Source organism: Tursiops truncatus, chromosome 16 (genome assembly GCF_011762595.2).
Source record: "Tursiops truncatus isolate mTurTru1 chromosome 16, mTurTru1.mat.Y, whole genome shotgun sequence".
In the NCBI taxonomy this organism is placed as follows: domain Eukaryota; kingdom Metazoa; phylum Chordata; class Mammalia; order Artiodactyla; family Delphinidae; genus Tursiops; species Tursiops truncatus.
Window position 1 is genome coordinate 48,191,051 of NC_047049.1, and position 17,324 is coordinate 48,208,374.

General features: G+C 36.3%; 1 protein-coding gene and 1 pseudogene across 2 annotated transcripts in view; one reads left to right on the forward strand and one right to left on the reverse strand.

Annotated features, from left to right (window-relative positions):
* Positions 1-16,700, forward strand: part of WAPL (WAPL cohesin release factor) — a 77,318-nt gene extending 60,618 nt beyond the window's left edge. For both annotated transcript variants that reach the window (XM_019925749.3, XM_019925750.3), the window contains 10 exons: positions 561-672; positions 1,050-1,147; positions 1,862-1,938; positions 4,711-4,886; positions 5,589-5,704; positions 6,078-6,242; positions 9,462-9,669; positions 10,411-10,499; positions 13,940-14,035; positions 14,370-16,700. In XM_019925749.3, coding sequence (XP_019781308.1) covers positions 561-672; positions 1,050-1,147; positions 1,862-1,938; positions 4,711-4,886; positions 5,589-5,704; positions 6,078-6,242; positions 9,462-9,669; positions 10,411-10,499; positions 13,940-14,035; positions 14,370-14,435 — 1,203 coding nt within the window. In that variant the 3' untranslated portion in view covers positions 14,436-16,700. The remainder of the gene's footprint in view (positions 1-560; positions 673-1,049; positions 1,148-1,861; positions 1,939-4,710; positions 4,887-5,588; positions 5,705-6,077; positions 6,243-9,461; positions 9,670-10,410; positions 10,500-13,939; positions 14,036-14,369) is intronic.
* On the reverse strand, positions 8,012-8,111 carry LOC117308563 (U6 spliceosomal RNA; annotated as a pseudogene).
* Positions 16,701-17,324: the final 624 nt, after the last annotated feature.

Consider the following 17,324-nt stretch of genomic DNA (forward strand, 5'->3'; position numbering starts at 1 on the left):
AACAGGAAAAAGACAAGCAACTTTGCAAGAAAATAAGGAAAGAATATTTGACGGGACTTAACAGTAGAAGAAATACAGTTAACTGATAAATATATGAATACAAGCTCATTTGCTATAATTAGAAAAATGCAAAGTAAAGCAATAAGATACCAGTTTTTACCAACAGACAAAAATTTAGACACACCCACACCTTGTTCCTAGAGTATTACTTTTTACAGCCTTTGTGGTAAATTAATCCAACATATTGATTTGCAGTTAAAATACATGTACCCTTCAATTTGCCCTTGAGTCTTTATATGATGGTACCAGTATATATTTTATTGAACTGGCAAGTGATAGACTACTTTAAATAATGGATTTTCTCTGAAAACAACCCAATGGTTAAAAACATTTCTTCAGCTTAAGAATTTAAATGTTTAATTTTATTTAAAAAAGCATTTTCTGTATTACTGTGGGCTGGTAGCATGCAGTATGCGTTTTAAAAAAAGCAGTCTCTAGAAGTGTTGCCTCAGAGTTATTGCTAAGAGTCAGTATTCATTAATGGTGCTTTTGATTTTCAGACTGGGCATTTAGCTATGGAGACATTACTGTCCCTTACTTCTAAACGAGCCGGAGACTGGTTTAAAGAAGAACTACGGCTTTTGGGTGGTCTGGATCATATTGTAGATAAAGGTATGATATACACACACGTATAACATTTTTATATATTATTTGAAGCCTGCGGAAAATATTCTATTTACATACTTCAAAGAATAATTGCATCGGTTTGAAAAGGTCTGTTCCTTTTCGTAGCATCTTGAAAATCTCTTAACTTTTAAAGGAAAGGCCATTAACAGTTTGATATTGGGGAATTATGGAAATAAAATAATTATAATAAATCAGATTTTCGTAAATTTCAGCATCTCACACTATAAAACTTAGAATAAACAGTGTTCGGAGAGGTTCCAGCATATTCATAGCATGTGTACAGATGGCTTTTAATGTTAGTAAAGGGGGTAAGTATTGAAGTGGTGAGACATGCTAATTTATGTCCATTTCTTTTCTCCTAGTGAAAGAATGTGTGGATCATTTAAGTAAAGATGAAGATGAAGAGAAACTAGTAGCCTCATTATGGGGAGCAGAGAGATGTTTACGAGTCTTAGAAAGTGTAAGTATGGACAACTATTTGGAGAAAATTATTTAATCTTAAATGTGACTCTGTATGTGAGACTGTCATAGTTTATATTACATATCCCTAGAGTTTCACTTTTGTTAATCCAAATTGAAATTGTAACTGTAATGCAGTCTATTTGTTCGTTGACTTTTATGAATGACTTAACCCAGTTCAGTGTAGATTAGAATTTATTCTGCCGGTGAATTTCAGGATGCATAGACTGTGTGTTGACCAGATTGGATTAGCTAGGTACTTTATGAAACATCTATGGGAAAATAATCTAGTGTGAATGAAAAGTTCCTGGCACAGATGAAATTGAAATTGTTCCTTTTCTAGAGTGTCAGGTACATTTGATAAACAGATCTAATTTTTTAAAATTCTAAATGAATCTACTTAAGTAGTTTAAAATATTAGTTTATTAAGTTAGTGATTGCTCTTTTCTGACATTTAAAGTGCTTGGTAGTTCATTACAGTGAATGTATAGTACGGAATATATTAATTATGAGCAAGCAATTATAAGAGTGGTGTTTACATTCTGTAAAAAAGCTATAGCTCTATTATTTTAAATTTAGAACATGTGGGTTGTTATTCCCTTAGATGACAAGGGCTAATTATGCCTCATCTTTATGTCTTTTAGAGCACTGTGTGTTGTGTGTGAATGAATGAATGTTATGGATTGCCACAAAACTTCAAAATTTTCCCTTTTAGGTAACGGTGCATAATCCAGAGAATCAAAGCTACTTGATAGCATATAAAGATTCACAACTCATTGTTTCATCAGCTAAGTAAGTTTTTCTGAAATGTCATGCTATTTATTTAAAGCATTTGGATTGACCATAAAGGAAGTGCCATTGTATCACCTTCCTCCATAAAGTACTTCTTTCTGTCAAGTTCTGTGAACCAGAAGTGGTGCAGTATAGTACAAAAGTTAGAGGAGTACAGATTCTGAAGCCAGAATAACTTGAGTTTGGATCCCAGCTTCAGAACTTCAGCCCTATAACCTTGGGCAAGAATACTTACAGGTTCGTCAGAAGGGGGGTAATAATTGTATCTACCCACCCAAGGTTGTTGTTGCAATAAAAAGAATTAGTATATGTTAATGTATCTTAAATTATATATGATATATATTTTAAATAATATTTTAATTCTAAAAATTTTTAAACTATCTTTTGTATATTGTATATAATATATATTATATACAATATATATTAAGGAGTTTTTATATATATATGTGAAGTCTAGAACAATGCTTGGCATATAGTAAGCACTAAGCATTAGTCCTTATTTTTATTGTAAATGAAGTTTACTAGCTGCCTTCTACTGTTTATTTATACCTGTTTCCCCAGATCTATATGTAGCTTCCTCCATTTCACACTCTCCACCCAACTTTCTTGACATTAGGCTAATGCTGTCACTCAGTGTGTGTAAAATTTCCAAGTATGTCTCCAGTCCTGGTTCTAGCTTATTACAGCAGCTTCTTCCTAATATGTCTATTTTAGTTTTTGATACCTCTGCCCTGGTACTCTGGCCTCTAGCCTCTCCAACATAATACCACAGGGGTTTAACTTTCCCCAGATTTCTGTCTTGTAAAAATAATCCCAAACTCCTAATCTCTGTGATCCCTTGTCTTTGGATGTATGTTCAAAGTCCTTAGTAGAGTATCAAAGGTCCACTACAGCCTGACTCAAGTTTATCTGTTTTTTAAGTTCTTATTTTGGAGAATTTCAAACAGAGACAAAAGTAGACAATAGTTTGATAAACCCCAGTGTACACTTCATGCAGCTTGAATAATCATCAAACATTGGCCAGTCTTGTTTCCATGTATAACCCTATCCATTCCCCCCTCTACATTATTTTGGAGCAAATTACAGATTTCATCCATAAATACTTGAGTATATAATCTCTAAAAGAGGACTCTAAAAAATATAACCACAATACCATTTTCATCTCTTAAAAATTATTAATTGCTTAATATTATCATAAATCCAGTCAGTATTCAAATTTCCCATAGTCTCAAATTTCTAATAGTCTCTAGTTCCCAATAGACTTGTTTTTAATCTGTAGGTTTCCCCTCCATCTCTTTAAATTTTGTATCACAGTTAGTATCCTTAAGGCATGTGTTGTTGTTTTGTTACCATGTTTTACCCTCCCTCACCAAAGAGTATTCTTGCAAGTTAAATCTATTTCGTATTTTTAAAACGTCTCCTGTATACTTCATGACCCCTGACAAATGGACTTCTAAAAGGAGGTTAGGAACCTTTGCGATTAGGAACTTGTGTCAGATGTCTTAGAAGTGGCAGTAGACGTCAGAATTGGATGTTTGTGAAAGACTTTTTGAAACTTTCAGTAGAACCCTGATAAATGCAGGGATAGCATATTGAACGATTAAATGGTATACCCTTACTGTTCTCCCCTCACCTCCCAACAGATTTAGCTCAGTGCTACTTAAGGCAGTTAACAGTAACGGCATGGTAATTCTGGCGAACATCCTCAAACATCTAAACAAATTATTTTAGGTTAGACACGAACACCTTCCTCACTAGAGGATGTGTTTTAAGGAGCAGCTAGAGGGGGATTAGATATAGTACAGTTTTCTTTAAGGGTTTTGTGTGGTATATAATACATGAAGAATCAACTGACAGAGTCAGCTTACCTCATTCTCTCATAGACTTTTTTAAGTTAATGGACTTAGTGATTTAAAGAGAGTCTTGAGAAATACTAGACCCACTTAAAAATTACATTTCCTTGTTATTTTGGGTAGCATCTTGAGAGTCCTTGGATGTATCTGGTACCCTTGTATGTCTGCCGGGAGACATGTCAGTTAAATGACCTCATGTTAAAAAAAATGATTTGCTCTGATGTTTATGAAGTATTTAACATCCATTTACATAAGGTTATTATGCAATGTTAATATAAATAATATACTTTACTTGCTAAGAGCTTACATTCTAAAGGAAAAACATTAAATCAAATTCAGAAGTGTCCAGTGTTAGCTTTTAAAGGTTTTACCTTGTTTGGAGTGGGGCAGTGGTAGTTCTGTTATGTTGGAGAGATTGGTAAAATGGGGGACAGCTGTAGGTAGTATAGTTATAAACTTCTGCATTGACTTCATAATTTTAACTTTGCTTAGAAAAATTTATATTATCAGGTTTTCCCAAAATAAAATTGAGCACCTGGTGTGATATCAGACATGTTTGGTACATGACTGGATAGTTGATATAACTTTTGGGGTAGAAAAAAATTAATTTGGCAGCATTTATGACAGATTTATCTTTTTTCTTTGTATGTTTTAAAAATATTTATTTACTTATTTATTGGCTGCGTCGGGTCATAGTACTGGCACGCAGGATCTTTAGTTGCCGCATGCATGTGGGATCTAGTTCCCCGACCAGGGATTGAACCTGGGCCCCCTGCATTGGGAGCACGGAGTCTTACCCACTGGACCACCAGGGTGGTCCTTATGACAGATTTAAAACATTAAGGTCGAAGTAGGTAGAAATTCTTAGTGTAACTGTTTTAGTTTAGCATAATAGTCTGTATTTTGTCTTCTCTTCAAGAGCATTACAGCATTGTGAAGAATTGATTAAGCAGTATAACCGTGCTGAGAACAGTATATGCTTACCTGACAGTAAGCCTCTGCCTCACCAGAATGTAACTAATCACGTGGGCAAAGCAGTGGAAGACTGCATGAGAGCCATCATTGGGGTGTTACTCAATTTAACTAATGATAATGGTAAGTCATATTTTCTACATATATTCTCAATGATAGATTGTATTACATGTTTAAGAAAGTTAATCCCCCCCCTTTTTTTTTTTACTCTTTTGTTTGTTTATTTTGGCTGTGTTGTCTTTGTTGTTGTGCATGGGCTCTCTCTAGTTGCGGTGAGCACGGGCTACGCTTGGTTGCAGTGCGTGGGCTTCTCATTGTGGTGGCCTCTCTCGTTGTGGAGCATGGGCTCCAGGTGTGCAGGCCTCAGTAGCTATGGTATGTGGGCTCAGCAGTTGTGGCTTGCGGGCTCTAGAGCACAGGCTTAGCACTTGTGGCACACGGGCTTAGTTGCTCTGCGGCATGTGGGATCTTCCTGGACCAGGGCTCGAACCCGTGTCCTCTGCATTGGCAGGCGGATTCCCAACCACTGTGCCACCAGGGAAGCCTCTCCCTTGTTTCTTGTCTTGATGTAGTGATTTTTAAATTGCCATCATGTAATTCACTTATTCATGTATAGATTTAACTGCTTTTAGGAGTTGATATTTTTAGAACCAGCTTGGTAGCTTGGCTCAGAAATATTATAATCAACGATGTATTTTAATAAAGGAATAGCTATACTTTTTTTTCAAGATACATGTTTTTAACTTTTAATATTCATGTTAATAAGTATTGGTTGTCATAAAGAATCAGTAACAATTTTCATACTCTTCCCATTCTCCATTTTAGAATGGGGCAGCACCAAAACAGGGGAACAGGATGGCTTGATTGGCACAGCGATGAACTGTGTGCTTCAGGTTCCAAAGTACCTACCTCAGGAGCAGAGATTTGATATTCGAGTGCTGGTGAGTTGAAGTGTGACTGTTTCAGAAATGAGTACTTGATCTATTAAGATAAAAACTTCATCTTAGTTTTGGATTTAAGAACCAGCTGTTTAATATGTTGTGGGTTTCAATTGATTCCTTATGAATATACCTCTTATTGTACAAAAGAGAGCTATGAAGGGCCCTGTGTAAAAATAAAAAGTATAAGAACTAAAAGTGGTGACTTTTAAAAGTGGTGAAATCTTTGTTTGGGAAGATCATATACTGGTTTTTAACCACTTTGTAGATGGTAGAGCACTGATTAGTTTTCTGGCTGCCAGTAAGAGTTATGTATATTGTGTTCATTTGCTTTTAATTCTTCCCTGTGGTAACATGCATGTTTTAATTTTTATAGGGTTTAGGTCTACTGATAAATCTAGTGGAGTATAGTGCTCGGAATCGGCACTGTCTTGTCAACATGGAAACATCGTGTTCTTTTGATTCTTCCTTCTGTAGTGGAGAAGGAGATGATAGTTTAAGGATAGCTGGACAAGTTCACGCAGTTCAGGCGTTAGTGCAGGTAAGCAACAATTTAAAACCTAACACTTTCAGTTTGTTGCATCTGTCCAATTTCTTGGTCAGTTGCATCTTCTCTCTCCCCCCTACCTCCCCTCTCCCTTTCTCTAACTCTCACCAGTTCTGTGAGAGGTACACTGGGTTAGAATGTATACCATTACTTCTCTGCTGACTGTTTTCAACTACTATAATCACTCGTTAGACATTGTTAGCAAAAAGCAGAAACAAGGCATATTTGTTTATGAATCAAGGTAGATGATTAACAACAAATTAGGAATTAAGTTCTAGCGCTATCCTGGTTCAAGTCCTCCAGCATTTACTTACTGGTCTGATCTGTGCAACTAAATATTGGGACGTACTTTTCAAAGTATAATTTCCTGGCTTAGGAATTGTGTCAGAATATGTGTTTTAAAATTGATGTCTCCAACTCGCTCCACCCCAAAAACCGAACACTCCCTCTCCCCTCTATTTATACTCCCCCCCAAACCGTATGTGAGTTTTTGTTTTTTGACAATGCTGGGCATTACAGTTTTTACTTTTTGCCAGTTCCTAGCTACCTTTGTAATTTTCTTAAATGACAATTTGTACATGTTCACAAGTGATAGAGAACCATTCTTTTCATTTTTTTCTGAAGCCTTTGCTAACCTTTAATCCTTTCGGCCTTTTTGAAACTAGAAGTGCTTGAACTGTGTCTTGAGGTAATCTTCAACAACTTGGATCTTTTCCTGAGTCATAACTAGAAGCCCAACATTTCAAACATTTTGATCTCAGGACTTCTCTATACTCCTAACAATTATTGGGAACTCCAAAGAACTTTTGTTTATGTGTGCTTTATCTATTGATATTTACTAAATTAGAAATCAAAACAGAGAAAAGTGTAAAATACAGGCACTCATTCTATTAACCACTGGAGCAATAACATAATCACATAGCATGTAGATTCTGGAACACTCCACCATACAGTCATGAGAGAATGAAAGAAGTCGGTTGACCTTTTAATACTCTTATGAATGCAGTTTTGACTTCACCGACTCCCTGAAAGGATCTTGCGTTCCCCTAGGGATCCTTGAACCCAATTTTAAGAAATATTGCTTTATATAAAGCTTAAATTTTATTTTCTTAAGGGTATTAAAGTTTACATACCACTCTTGTATATACTCAGCAAGTTTTTGAGATGTACTTGGCATTTAGTTTTCAGGTAGTTGTCATTAGTAACTTGGGATTTTCTCCAAATTGTATCAGCAAATATATGAAATGCTTTCTGTACATTCAACACTGTATCAGCACAGGGAAGTAAGTGAAGGCAAAAGATTTTAGTGTGTGTTCCCTTTCAGACTTTTTGGTGTATACTTCCATTGACAATTGTACTTCTATTGTTTGTTTTTAATTGAAGTATAGTTGATTTAAAACGTTGTGTTAATTTCTGCTGTACAGAAGAGTGACTCAGTTACACATATACATTCTTTTTCATATTCTTTTCCATTATGGTTTATCCCAGAACACTGACTGTAGTTCCCTGTCCTGTACAGTAGGACCTGTTGTCCGCCCATTCTATATGTAATAGTTTGCATCTACTAACCGTAAACTCCCAGTCCATCCCTCCCCCCACTCCCCTCCCCCTTGGCAACAAATCTGTCGCTGTATCTGTGGGTCTGTTTCTGCTTTGTAGATAGGTTCATTTGTGTCATATTTTAGATTCCACATATAAGTGGTATCATATGGTATTTTTTTCTTTGTGACTTACTTCACTTAGTATGATAATCTCTAGTTGTAAAAAGTATGGAACACTTCACGAATTTGTGTGTCATCCTTGTGCAGGCGCCAGGCTAATCTATTGTTCCAATTTTAGTATATGTGCTGCTGAAGTGAGCACTGTACTTTTTTTTTTAACATCTTTATTGGAGTATAATTGCTTTACAATGGTGTGTTTGTTTCTGCTTCATAACAAAGTGAATCAATTATACATATACAAATGTTCCCATATCTCTTCCCTCTTGCGTCTCCCTCCCTCCCACCCTCCCTATCCCACCCCTCTAGGTGGTCACAAAGCACCGAGCTGATCTCCCTGTGCTATGCAGATGCTTCCCACTAGCTATCTGTTTTATGTTTCGTAGTGTATATATGTCCATGCCACTCTCTCACTTTATCACAGCTTACCCTTCCCCCTCCCCATATCCTCAAGTCCATTCTCTAGTAGGTCTGTCTTTATTCCCGTCTTGCCCCTAGGTTCTTCATGACATTATTTTTTCCCCTTAGATTCCATATATATGTGTTAGCATACAGTATTTTTCTCTTTCAAAGACTTACTTCACTCTGTATGACAGACTCTAGGTCCATCCACCTCATTACAAATAGCTCAATTTCGTTTCTTTTTATGGCTGAGTAATATTCCATTGTATATATGTGCCACATCTTTATTCATTCATCTGTTGATGGGCACTTAGGTTGCTTCCATGTCCTGGCTATTGTAAATAGAGCTGCAATGATACATGACTCTTTTTGAATTATGGTTTTCTCAGGGTATATGCCCAGTAGTGGGATTGCTGGGTCGTATGGTAGTTCTATTTTTAGTTTTTTAAGGAACCTCCGTACTGTTCTCCATAGTGGCTGTATCAATTTACATTCCCACCAACAGTGCAAGAGGGTTCCCTTTTCTCCACACCCGGTACTTCTATTGTTAATAATACTAGTTGAGATTCACGTCTGAGTCTTTCTCTGAAAACTGGCCTTTTACTTTCACTGGTTCTTGTTTATTTCTTTAAATTTCTTTTAAAGAAGCTATGTTGCTTTTCCCCAATACTATGTAGCTTTATTCAGTGTCCTTCCTTCCCTCCTTCCAGTTAATTTATCCAGGCTGCTTAGGTTTAAAGAATTTTTAACTCTTTTAATTTTAACCTTTAATTTGTAGTTTTTGCTTGAATTTCCTGTCAGTATTATCTAAATTAAGGGAAGGAGTTAAGATTTTCATTTTTAAAAACAATGTATGCATAAAAACAATGTATGCATCATCAGTAGATTGCACTTGATTGAACCCCAGTGGCATTTATATTTTTGTTTTGGCCTTCAGTTGGATGTAGAGTGAAGGCTTTTATTGATACCCTTTTTACCAAACAGCATGCTTCTTAGGGTTAGTGATGTTTAAAAGCAAATAGAGCCTTATATTTGGGTACATACATGTTGGTTGGTGATCCTTTTAATGATCTTCAAAAATGATGTTTATCAGCTATTCCTTGAGAGAGAGCGAGCAGCACAGTTGGCAGAAAGTAAAACAGATGAATTGATCAAAGATGCTCCCACCACTCAGCATGATAAGAGTGGAGAGTGGCAAGAAACAAGTGGAGAAATACAGTGGGTATCAACTGAAAAGACTGATGGTACAGAAGAGAAACATAAGAAGGAGGAGGACGATGAAGAACTTGACCTCAATAAAGGTATATTTATTTTGACTGGTGTATTAAAAAAAGTAATGTGGTTTTTTTCCTGCAAGACTTTCTTTTAATTCGTGTGTTGTAATAATCTTGCTTTTTTATGGCCTCTCTAGTTCAGTGCAGACAAGCTTTGCTTTTTCATAGTTCTTCCTTGGCTTCCTAGCAGTGAGGAAGGTATATGTGCAGTGTGGGGGAGGTTTGCTTTTCCTCCCTGGTTCGTTCTTTACTCATCTGTAAAGAGAAGCAGCCAAATAATATGACCTCTAAAGGTTTTAGAGTTTTGAAATTTTGCCCGTATTTTAAATTGGGTTGTCTTTTTTTGTTGTTGTTGAGTTTTAAGAATTCTGTGTATTTTAGAGACTTGACTCTTATCAAGCACATGATTTGCAGGTAAATTCGGTGAGTTGTCTTCACTTTGTTGATGGTGAAGCTTTAAATTTGATGAAGTCTAACTTAATCTGTTTTTTATGTTGTCACTTGTGGTTTTGGTGTTGTGTCTAAGAAACCATTTCCTAACCCAAGGTCACAAAGATTTAGCCCTGTGTTTTCTTCTGAAAGTTTTATGGTTTTAGCTTTTAATTAAGGTCCCTCTTCCACTTGTGTTATTTTTTTGTTAATTTGTGTGGATATCCCATCTTCCTAGCACCATTTATTGATGTTCAGCAGTTGGTTTCCTGGGGGCGTTTGTTTTCTTGTGGGCTTTTTTTTGGATGTGCTGTTACGGTTTTGTTTTAATACTTTCAGCCCTTCAGCATGCTGGCAAACACATGGAGGACTGCATTGTGGCCTCATACACAGCACTACTTCTCGGGTGTCTCTGCCAGGAGAGTCCAGTAAGTTCAGTGTTGTTTTATGTATCTTAAAAGGATTCCATTGCGATCACTTCACATCATTACCTAATTATTATTTATTTCCCCTCATGCTAAAAACATTTATATATTTGGTGAGCTTTAGAAGGTGCATTTCAAAGTAAGAGTATATTGGGTTTGATGAGTAAGTTCCAGATTGATGGAGGAATGATTTCACATGTCTTTGGTTGAAGTAAAAGAACATCATATAAAACCTGCACTCAGCTGACTTAAGGTGGAAAAGTCTAGCCTCAGTGATATCATCAAGGACTCATAATTTCTATTCTTAAACTCTGCTGTCCTCTGCATATTGTCTTATCCTTTGCTAGCTCTCTTCATGGCCCTATGCTGACTCTGGCTATGTGTCTCATCTAGTTAAATAATGTCCAGCAGAAGAACGTGGCCTCTTTGTTTCTTTGTAAGAGCAATGGTTTCTTTTCTCTAGGACCTCTCCACACCCACTGCAAAAAGTAGACTTCCCTTTACCTTGGCCAACATTAGCTCACATGATTTTGTTTGATCTACTCACTGGCCGGGAAAATGGGATTACTATGTGAGATTTAGATCATCATTATGTAACTATGAGAAGCATGTGAGTGTCTACACAATTGGGCTGGATCAGCACAAAAGTGGACAGGTTCTGGCTGTTCAGACAGTCTGCTTTAAAATCGGGGACATGTGGATTTTTTCTTTTTTTTTTTTAACATAAAGGCCCAGTAGAAGAGCCAAATTTTACAAAAAAAAGGAGTTGTTTTTTTCCCTTACAAGCAAGGGCATTCAGGACGCAAGAAAGAGTGGAGATGTATTGTATAGGAGGATTAGAAGAACATAATTATGATATGAAGGGCTTCTATCAGCCTACCCTTATTTCCTCATTTTTGCCATTGAGTTTTCTGCATTGCCCTGTATCTGTCTTAAGTCCTGTGCATTTTTCTGAATCCTTCTTGTTCATCTCTTCCATATTTATATTATAGACAGCTCAGATCTAAATGCACAGTAGCCCACTTCGTTGTGGCCTTTGCTGGCACAGCTGCTTTCAGGATCAAGACCAGAGTTCTTACTGTGGCTCTGGAGTCTCTGCAAATCTTTATTCCTTTTCCTGAATCCTTCAGCTCAGCTCTTTTCCTTATTTCCTTAAAATCCGGTGATTAAGGACAAATGAGAAACACATACCAAGCAAAGGGAAGGAGGAAGACTCCCCCCTCGCCCCCTCAAAAGAAAAAAACAATGGGTATGCTATTTAAATTTAAAGATTTTTAGGTATTGTATTTTGTATACACCTGGTTTCAATCACGTTCTTTCTTAAATAATCATTCTTAAAATTAATTATCAGGTGTGATTTATTTAGGGCCATCTTTCCCATGTTAATAATTTCCTATTTGTCTATTTCTCTCCTGTCTCTAAAGAGATAAGTTCCTTAGGTTGTAAACAATATTGTGAATTCATAGAGCCCAGGATGTCTTTGTTGCCTTGGGAATCATTATGATTATAACCCCAAAGAGCTAGCTGATGCCACAAAATCTGAAAGAAACTGGTTTGCCCAATGTTTAAGTGGAGGAGAGACAAGAAAGCAGGTGGTTATATGCAGTTAAGTGCTGCTTTATGGTAAAGGACAACATGCTTAGGAAGCCCAGGAGACTCTGGTGTCATTTTCCATTACCCACTATACATCTTGGTGCATTGCAATGGTCAGTCTTCTCTCTGGTCTTTCTGTCCTTGGTGCTCTCGACACTCTCCATTCCTGAAATCCTGCACACTGCCACCATAGCTGACTTCCTTAAGAGCACATCTGATCATGTAACTCCTCTCTCATCAGTCTTTCCTGACTCACCATCATTTAGGGAATGATGACTTTGTTTACTGTAAGACTCCAAACTTAAATGCTTCTCCAATTTTTCTTATTTTAAATTTTATTTTATTGAAGTATAGTTGATCCAATATTAAAATCTGTCATACCCTGTGGGTACTTTTTCTAAATTTCCCAAATAGGCCATGCCATTTCACACCTTTTCTTTTTATACCTGCTGCACACTATTTAAAAATAAATGCTCAGGGACTTCCCTGGTGGTCCAGTGGTAAAGAATCCACCTTTCAATGCAGGGGATACGGGTTCGATCCCTGGTCAGGGAACTAAGATCCCACATGCCATGCAGCGCGGCCAAAAAAAAAAAATTGCTCAGGCTCTCCTTCCTATGCCTCAGCTACTTTTTATGTTGTATTCTGTAGTGTGTTGATAGAAAAGGATTTGATTTGGGTTGTTGAGGGCTTTCACTCAAAATCTAGGATCTCATCATTTATTCTGAATGATACAAGTACACTTTTCTATGGAGCACTCTTCATAGACAACATAGCCACTGTTCTTCCCACCACGGTGCTATCATGTCCCTTTCCTAGGAACTGGTTAAAGATGTCATTAAATCCAGCGTTCCTTTACCTCTGCAGTTAGTTACCATAGCTATTGCCCTTATAACATACTCTCCACTTTTCAGTATATTTAAAAAATATAAGTATTTTAAAGATTTTAGCTCCAAGATCTAACCCAGTAGCAGTTAAAGTTGGAAGGAGGGGACTGGTTGCAAATTTCCTAAGAGATAATACGTACTCTTTCCTCCCCTGCCTCCATCAACAAAAGTCAAATCGGAAGCTTCCCACTTCCTCCCCATCTTGTGGCCCAAAACTCGGGACAACATTTTTTTGTATGTGCTTTTTATTATAGGTGAGCCTCCTTAGAAGAGCTATGCTTAAAATGCTTAAAGCATTTAAAAAATATATTGAAATAAAACAGTTTTTAAAGCAGGCCATCTATTTTTCTTACAACAAATTGGTTTATATATAGTTTGGCTGCTTCTTGGTAATAATGGAGGGAAACATTTTAATCTTCTCTCCTGGCATTGCCTACATTTTCCTTCTCATAGATAATATTATATTATCTTTGGAAAGATACAGTTAATTCCTAGCCTACATAGGAACACTAAGAATTTTCTTTGATCTTTTTCTTTGTATTCCTAAGCAGCTTTTTGGATACATTCTAAGTCTGTACTCCTTCCCTCTCCCTCCATCTCCTTCCATCTCCACCACCCTTCACCCCCCCCAACACACACATTCAACAGTGCATTTTGTTATTTCAGGCATCTTTCTGTGCATTTACAAAAGTAAACATGCACATGTTTCTTTGTAGCCTTTGTCAGCTTTACCTTTTTTCCTTTCTTTCTGAGAATGGGATAGAGTAGGGAATGGACACACACACTTACAGAATTAAGGAGTGTGGAAAAGGAAATCACATAGGTCCTTGAACTACTATCTACAAGGAGTTCAAGGACCTTGTAGAAGTTTGAAATAGGGTGTGTGTGCCAAAACCAACAACACAGTGCAAGGTTCAAGCTTATGGTTTGTGTCACCTGATCAATGTTTCCATGTTTCCTCAGATCAATGTGACCACTGTGCGTGAGTATCTGCCAGAAGGGGACTTTTCAATAATGACAGAGATGCTCAAAAAATTCCTGAGCTTCATGAATCTTACTGTAAGTGGCTTCTATTGCAGCTTCTGTGGTTTTAATTATGATACATTAATGACAGTAGAAATACAAATACTTGGCCATAGTGAATAGAAGCAAAAAAAAAGATTCTCTTAATAATTGTGTTCTGTTTCTTTAAGATAACTGAATTATTATGGCCAAATATATTGATACTGTATTATCAAAGCCACAGTTTAATCTGTTTTGATTCATAGTGTTTGGTTTAGTAAAGCTAAAGAATTTAAGCTCTTATTCAATACTTTTGAAAATTTGATAAATATTAATTGTTACTTCCTCTCCCCCCCCCCCCCACCCCCACCTCAAATCCTCCCCTTTTCAGTGTGCTGTTGGAACCACAGGCCAGAAATCTATCTCTAGAGTGATTGAATACTTGGAACATTGCTAGCTGCTTTACCTTTGCTTCTGGTGCTCGGTAATGCTGGAGCTATTCTTAGACAAAGAAAAGGCACGAAAGAAGTCCTTGAAGATATACCAAGAACATTCATCAGTATCATTCATATGTGGATTTTTAAGGCCACCTGATTTCTTCTTCGTCATGCATTCTGCATTTGCTAAATGACAGTTACTACATCAATCTGCAACTATCAAAAATGAGGGAAAAGGTTCAGGCTGTTAACAGTTCCACACAGTATTTAAACACACTTTGGCAGAATTTATACTCTCCCCTTGTTTTCTTGCTTTTATTCTGGGCAAGTTTTAAGGGGAAAATTTGTGCTGCTGTTAGTGCAACTGCTGTGTATGTTGAGCCACTGTTGTCATGCCAGCCAGGTGCAAAGGCAGCTTAGCTACTGAGGTATCGAATGTTCTGGGGACATTCTAGACAACAGCTTAGTTCCTTTTTCAGGCTCATTTGCTTTTGCTTTTTTGTTGAATGATTCCGATCGTAAATAAAGCTTTTAATAATTTTGTGAATTTTTTTTGTTGTTGTTCCCTGAACTACTGTCTATATTTAAAATTAGATGGAATCCAAAGACACAAGGGATTAATAGTATATTTTTTTATTCTTGATTTGGTTTGGGTTGTCAAAACTATTTTTCACCTTTGAGACCATGACCATATTCATTATCATATCATAACGAATCATAGCTATAGACGCAAGAAAACAAATAACAGTTTGAGGGAATATAAGATGATGTGCCCTGTTAAAAGGATGAAGCAAAATAGACAAACCCAGGGTAGTTTACCCTTAATGTTAGGGGAGGCTCTTGAAACATGATTAAGTTTTGAGGGAGAACTCTCTAGATATATTTTCTAATGTTCAGTACAGTAAATATAAGTAAGCTAAAACACCAATGTAGAATTCATGTTTCCAGATAACATGTATATTCTTCTATAAGAGTGACAGGATCAAATGCATAAACGCAAAGCCTTAAATTGTTGGTTTAGAGAAGATCCTTTTTTTCATTCAGATTCTTTTAGTTCATAGAACAGTGTGTTGTTTGGAACACACAAAACACATTTTATGTATTTAATTTCACAACACTGCAAATTTTTATTATATTAATTATTGTTCAGACCACTGGTTAATACATTTTTTCTTTTTTCTTGATCAGGCCTGAATACAGGCTTTCCAGAGATTTCGTTTAATACATTAAAATACCTTTCAGGTAGTTATGTTTCTTCATTGGATTTGTAAAACTTGAAGCCATAAAAATATTAGTTTGGTGTGTATTGGGGAAAATAGCTGAAAGTCTAATTTTTACCCATTTAGACTTTGTTATTTCCTTGTATAAAGTGACAAATTGGGGCTCTTGGATCAGTGCCACCTGTAATGTTTTTTAATGCAGTGGCTGCCTTTTATTGTCTTCCTATTTTTGATAATGCAGATTGTTGGGAAATCTATAAGGAAGTAACTGATTCCAGTCAAATTGTTTTCTTCTTCCTCCTACCCACCCCAAACTCCACCCATCACCTTGTAAGAGCATAGTATGCCAGTGTAACTTGGGAAAGATTGAGGTTGTATTTGCCCTGAGTATAAAAGCTAGCTTAGCAAACTATTTTAAAAGCTTATTGGTAAATGATATCCATAAAATTGAATTAGTTAAATTATTTTAAAATACACTGATATTTATTACTCATTGGATTTAGGAAGAGATTTTTAGTGTTGATCAAACTGACTTGTGGCAGATGGTAAGGGGTATTGTAAAACATTTGGATAAGAACAATCAGGGCGAACTACATTTTTCTGTTACACTGGTAATCATTTGAGAATTGATTTACCTCAGTGTTTAACAGTTTTTTTGTTTTGTTTTTTAAATAATAACTAATTGTCAAGCACTGATAGAGATGCAGATTTTGGTGGGGAGTGGTGGGGGAGAAATCACCTCACCAACCGCAGTGCATTTGTGTGTTTTTAACCCTCAGAGAACTCTGCATTTTAGGGTACTTGAGGCTGACTTGCAAATTAAAGTTTTAAAGTAACCTTTTTTTCCATTGTAAATATTTCTGTAAATACTATCAATCGGAAATTAGAAGGTAGAGTACTTTTTTGAATCCAATCCTATTTTTATTTTATACAGTATTTCTCAGCTGTGATCTTTGGAGCAAAAGCCAACGGCAGGAAAAAACTAGTTTGTACCAGTTTCATGAAGTATGTCTTTGGGTTTTTGTAAATAATTTTAACTCAAATAAAATTGCTACTTTCAATACACATGTTGTCTTTAACATAAATCTATTGAACTATTTTGGAGGAGGAAGTCTCACGAACTTGATATAGCCAACTAATGGGAAACATGATGTGTCACTTAAGTGAGTTTCACACTTTGAATATGCACATAAAAATTTAACCAATTTTTGTTAAACACTGTATCTCCCCATGTTTTTAATAATACTCATCTGAATGTAATGTCAACTGAGCAGCTCACATATTAGGGATGGTAGTTTTCTGGTTCAGTAGTCATGCCCTCGGTGTGTTTATTAAGTTGCTTTAATCCTTTTGCTCCTCTGAATATGACCCAAGACTTCTTTGCGTTTGAGTTTTTAGAGCTGCTTTTTAGTTTTTCAGTTTTCTTCTTAGTTGACAGCCTTTAAGTTTCCTGTATTTACTCAAGTGGGTTCCTCAACCTCTCCTCAGTGCTTTTAACTACAAACCTAGATGAAAGGATCTGTCCTGGAAGTTCCCATCTACTTTCCCCTCTTACCCACACAGAGATAGTATATAACCTGTTTAAGAGTGCAGGCTAAGGATATAGAAAGATCGTAAAAAAAAATGCATAAATTTTGAATATTAGTGATGTTTATGGACTTTGAATAAATTCCTGAACTTTTATTCTGT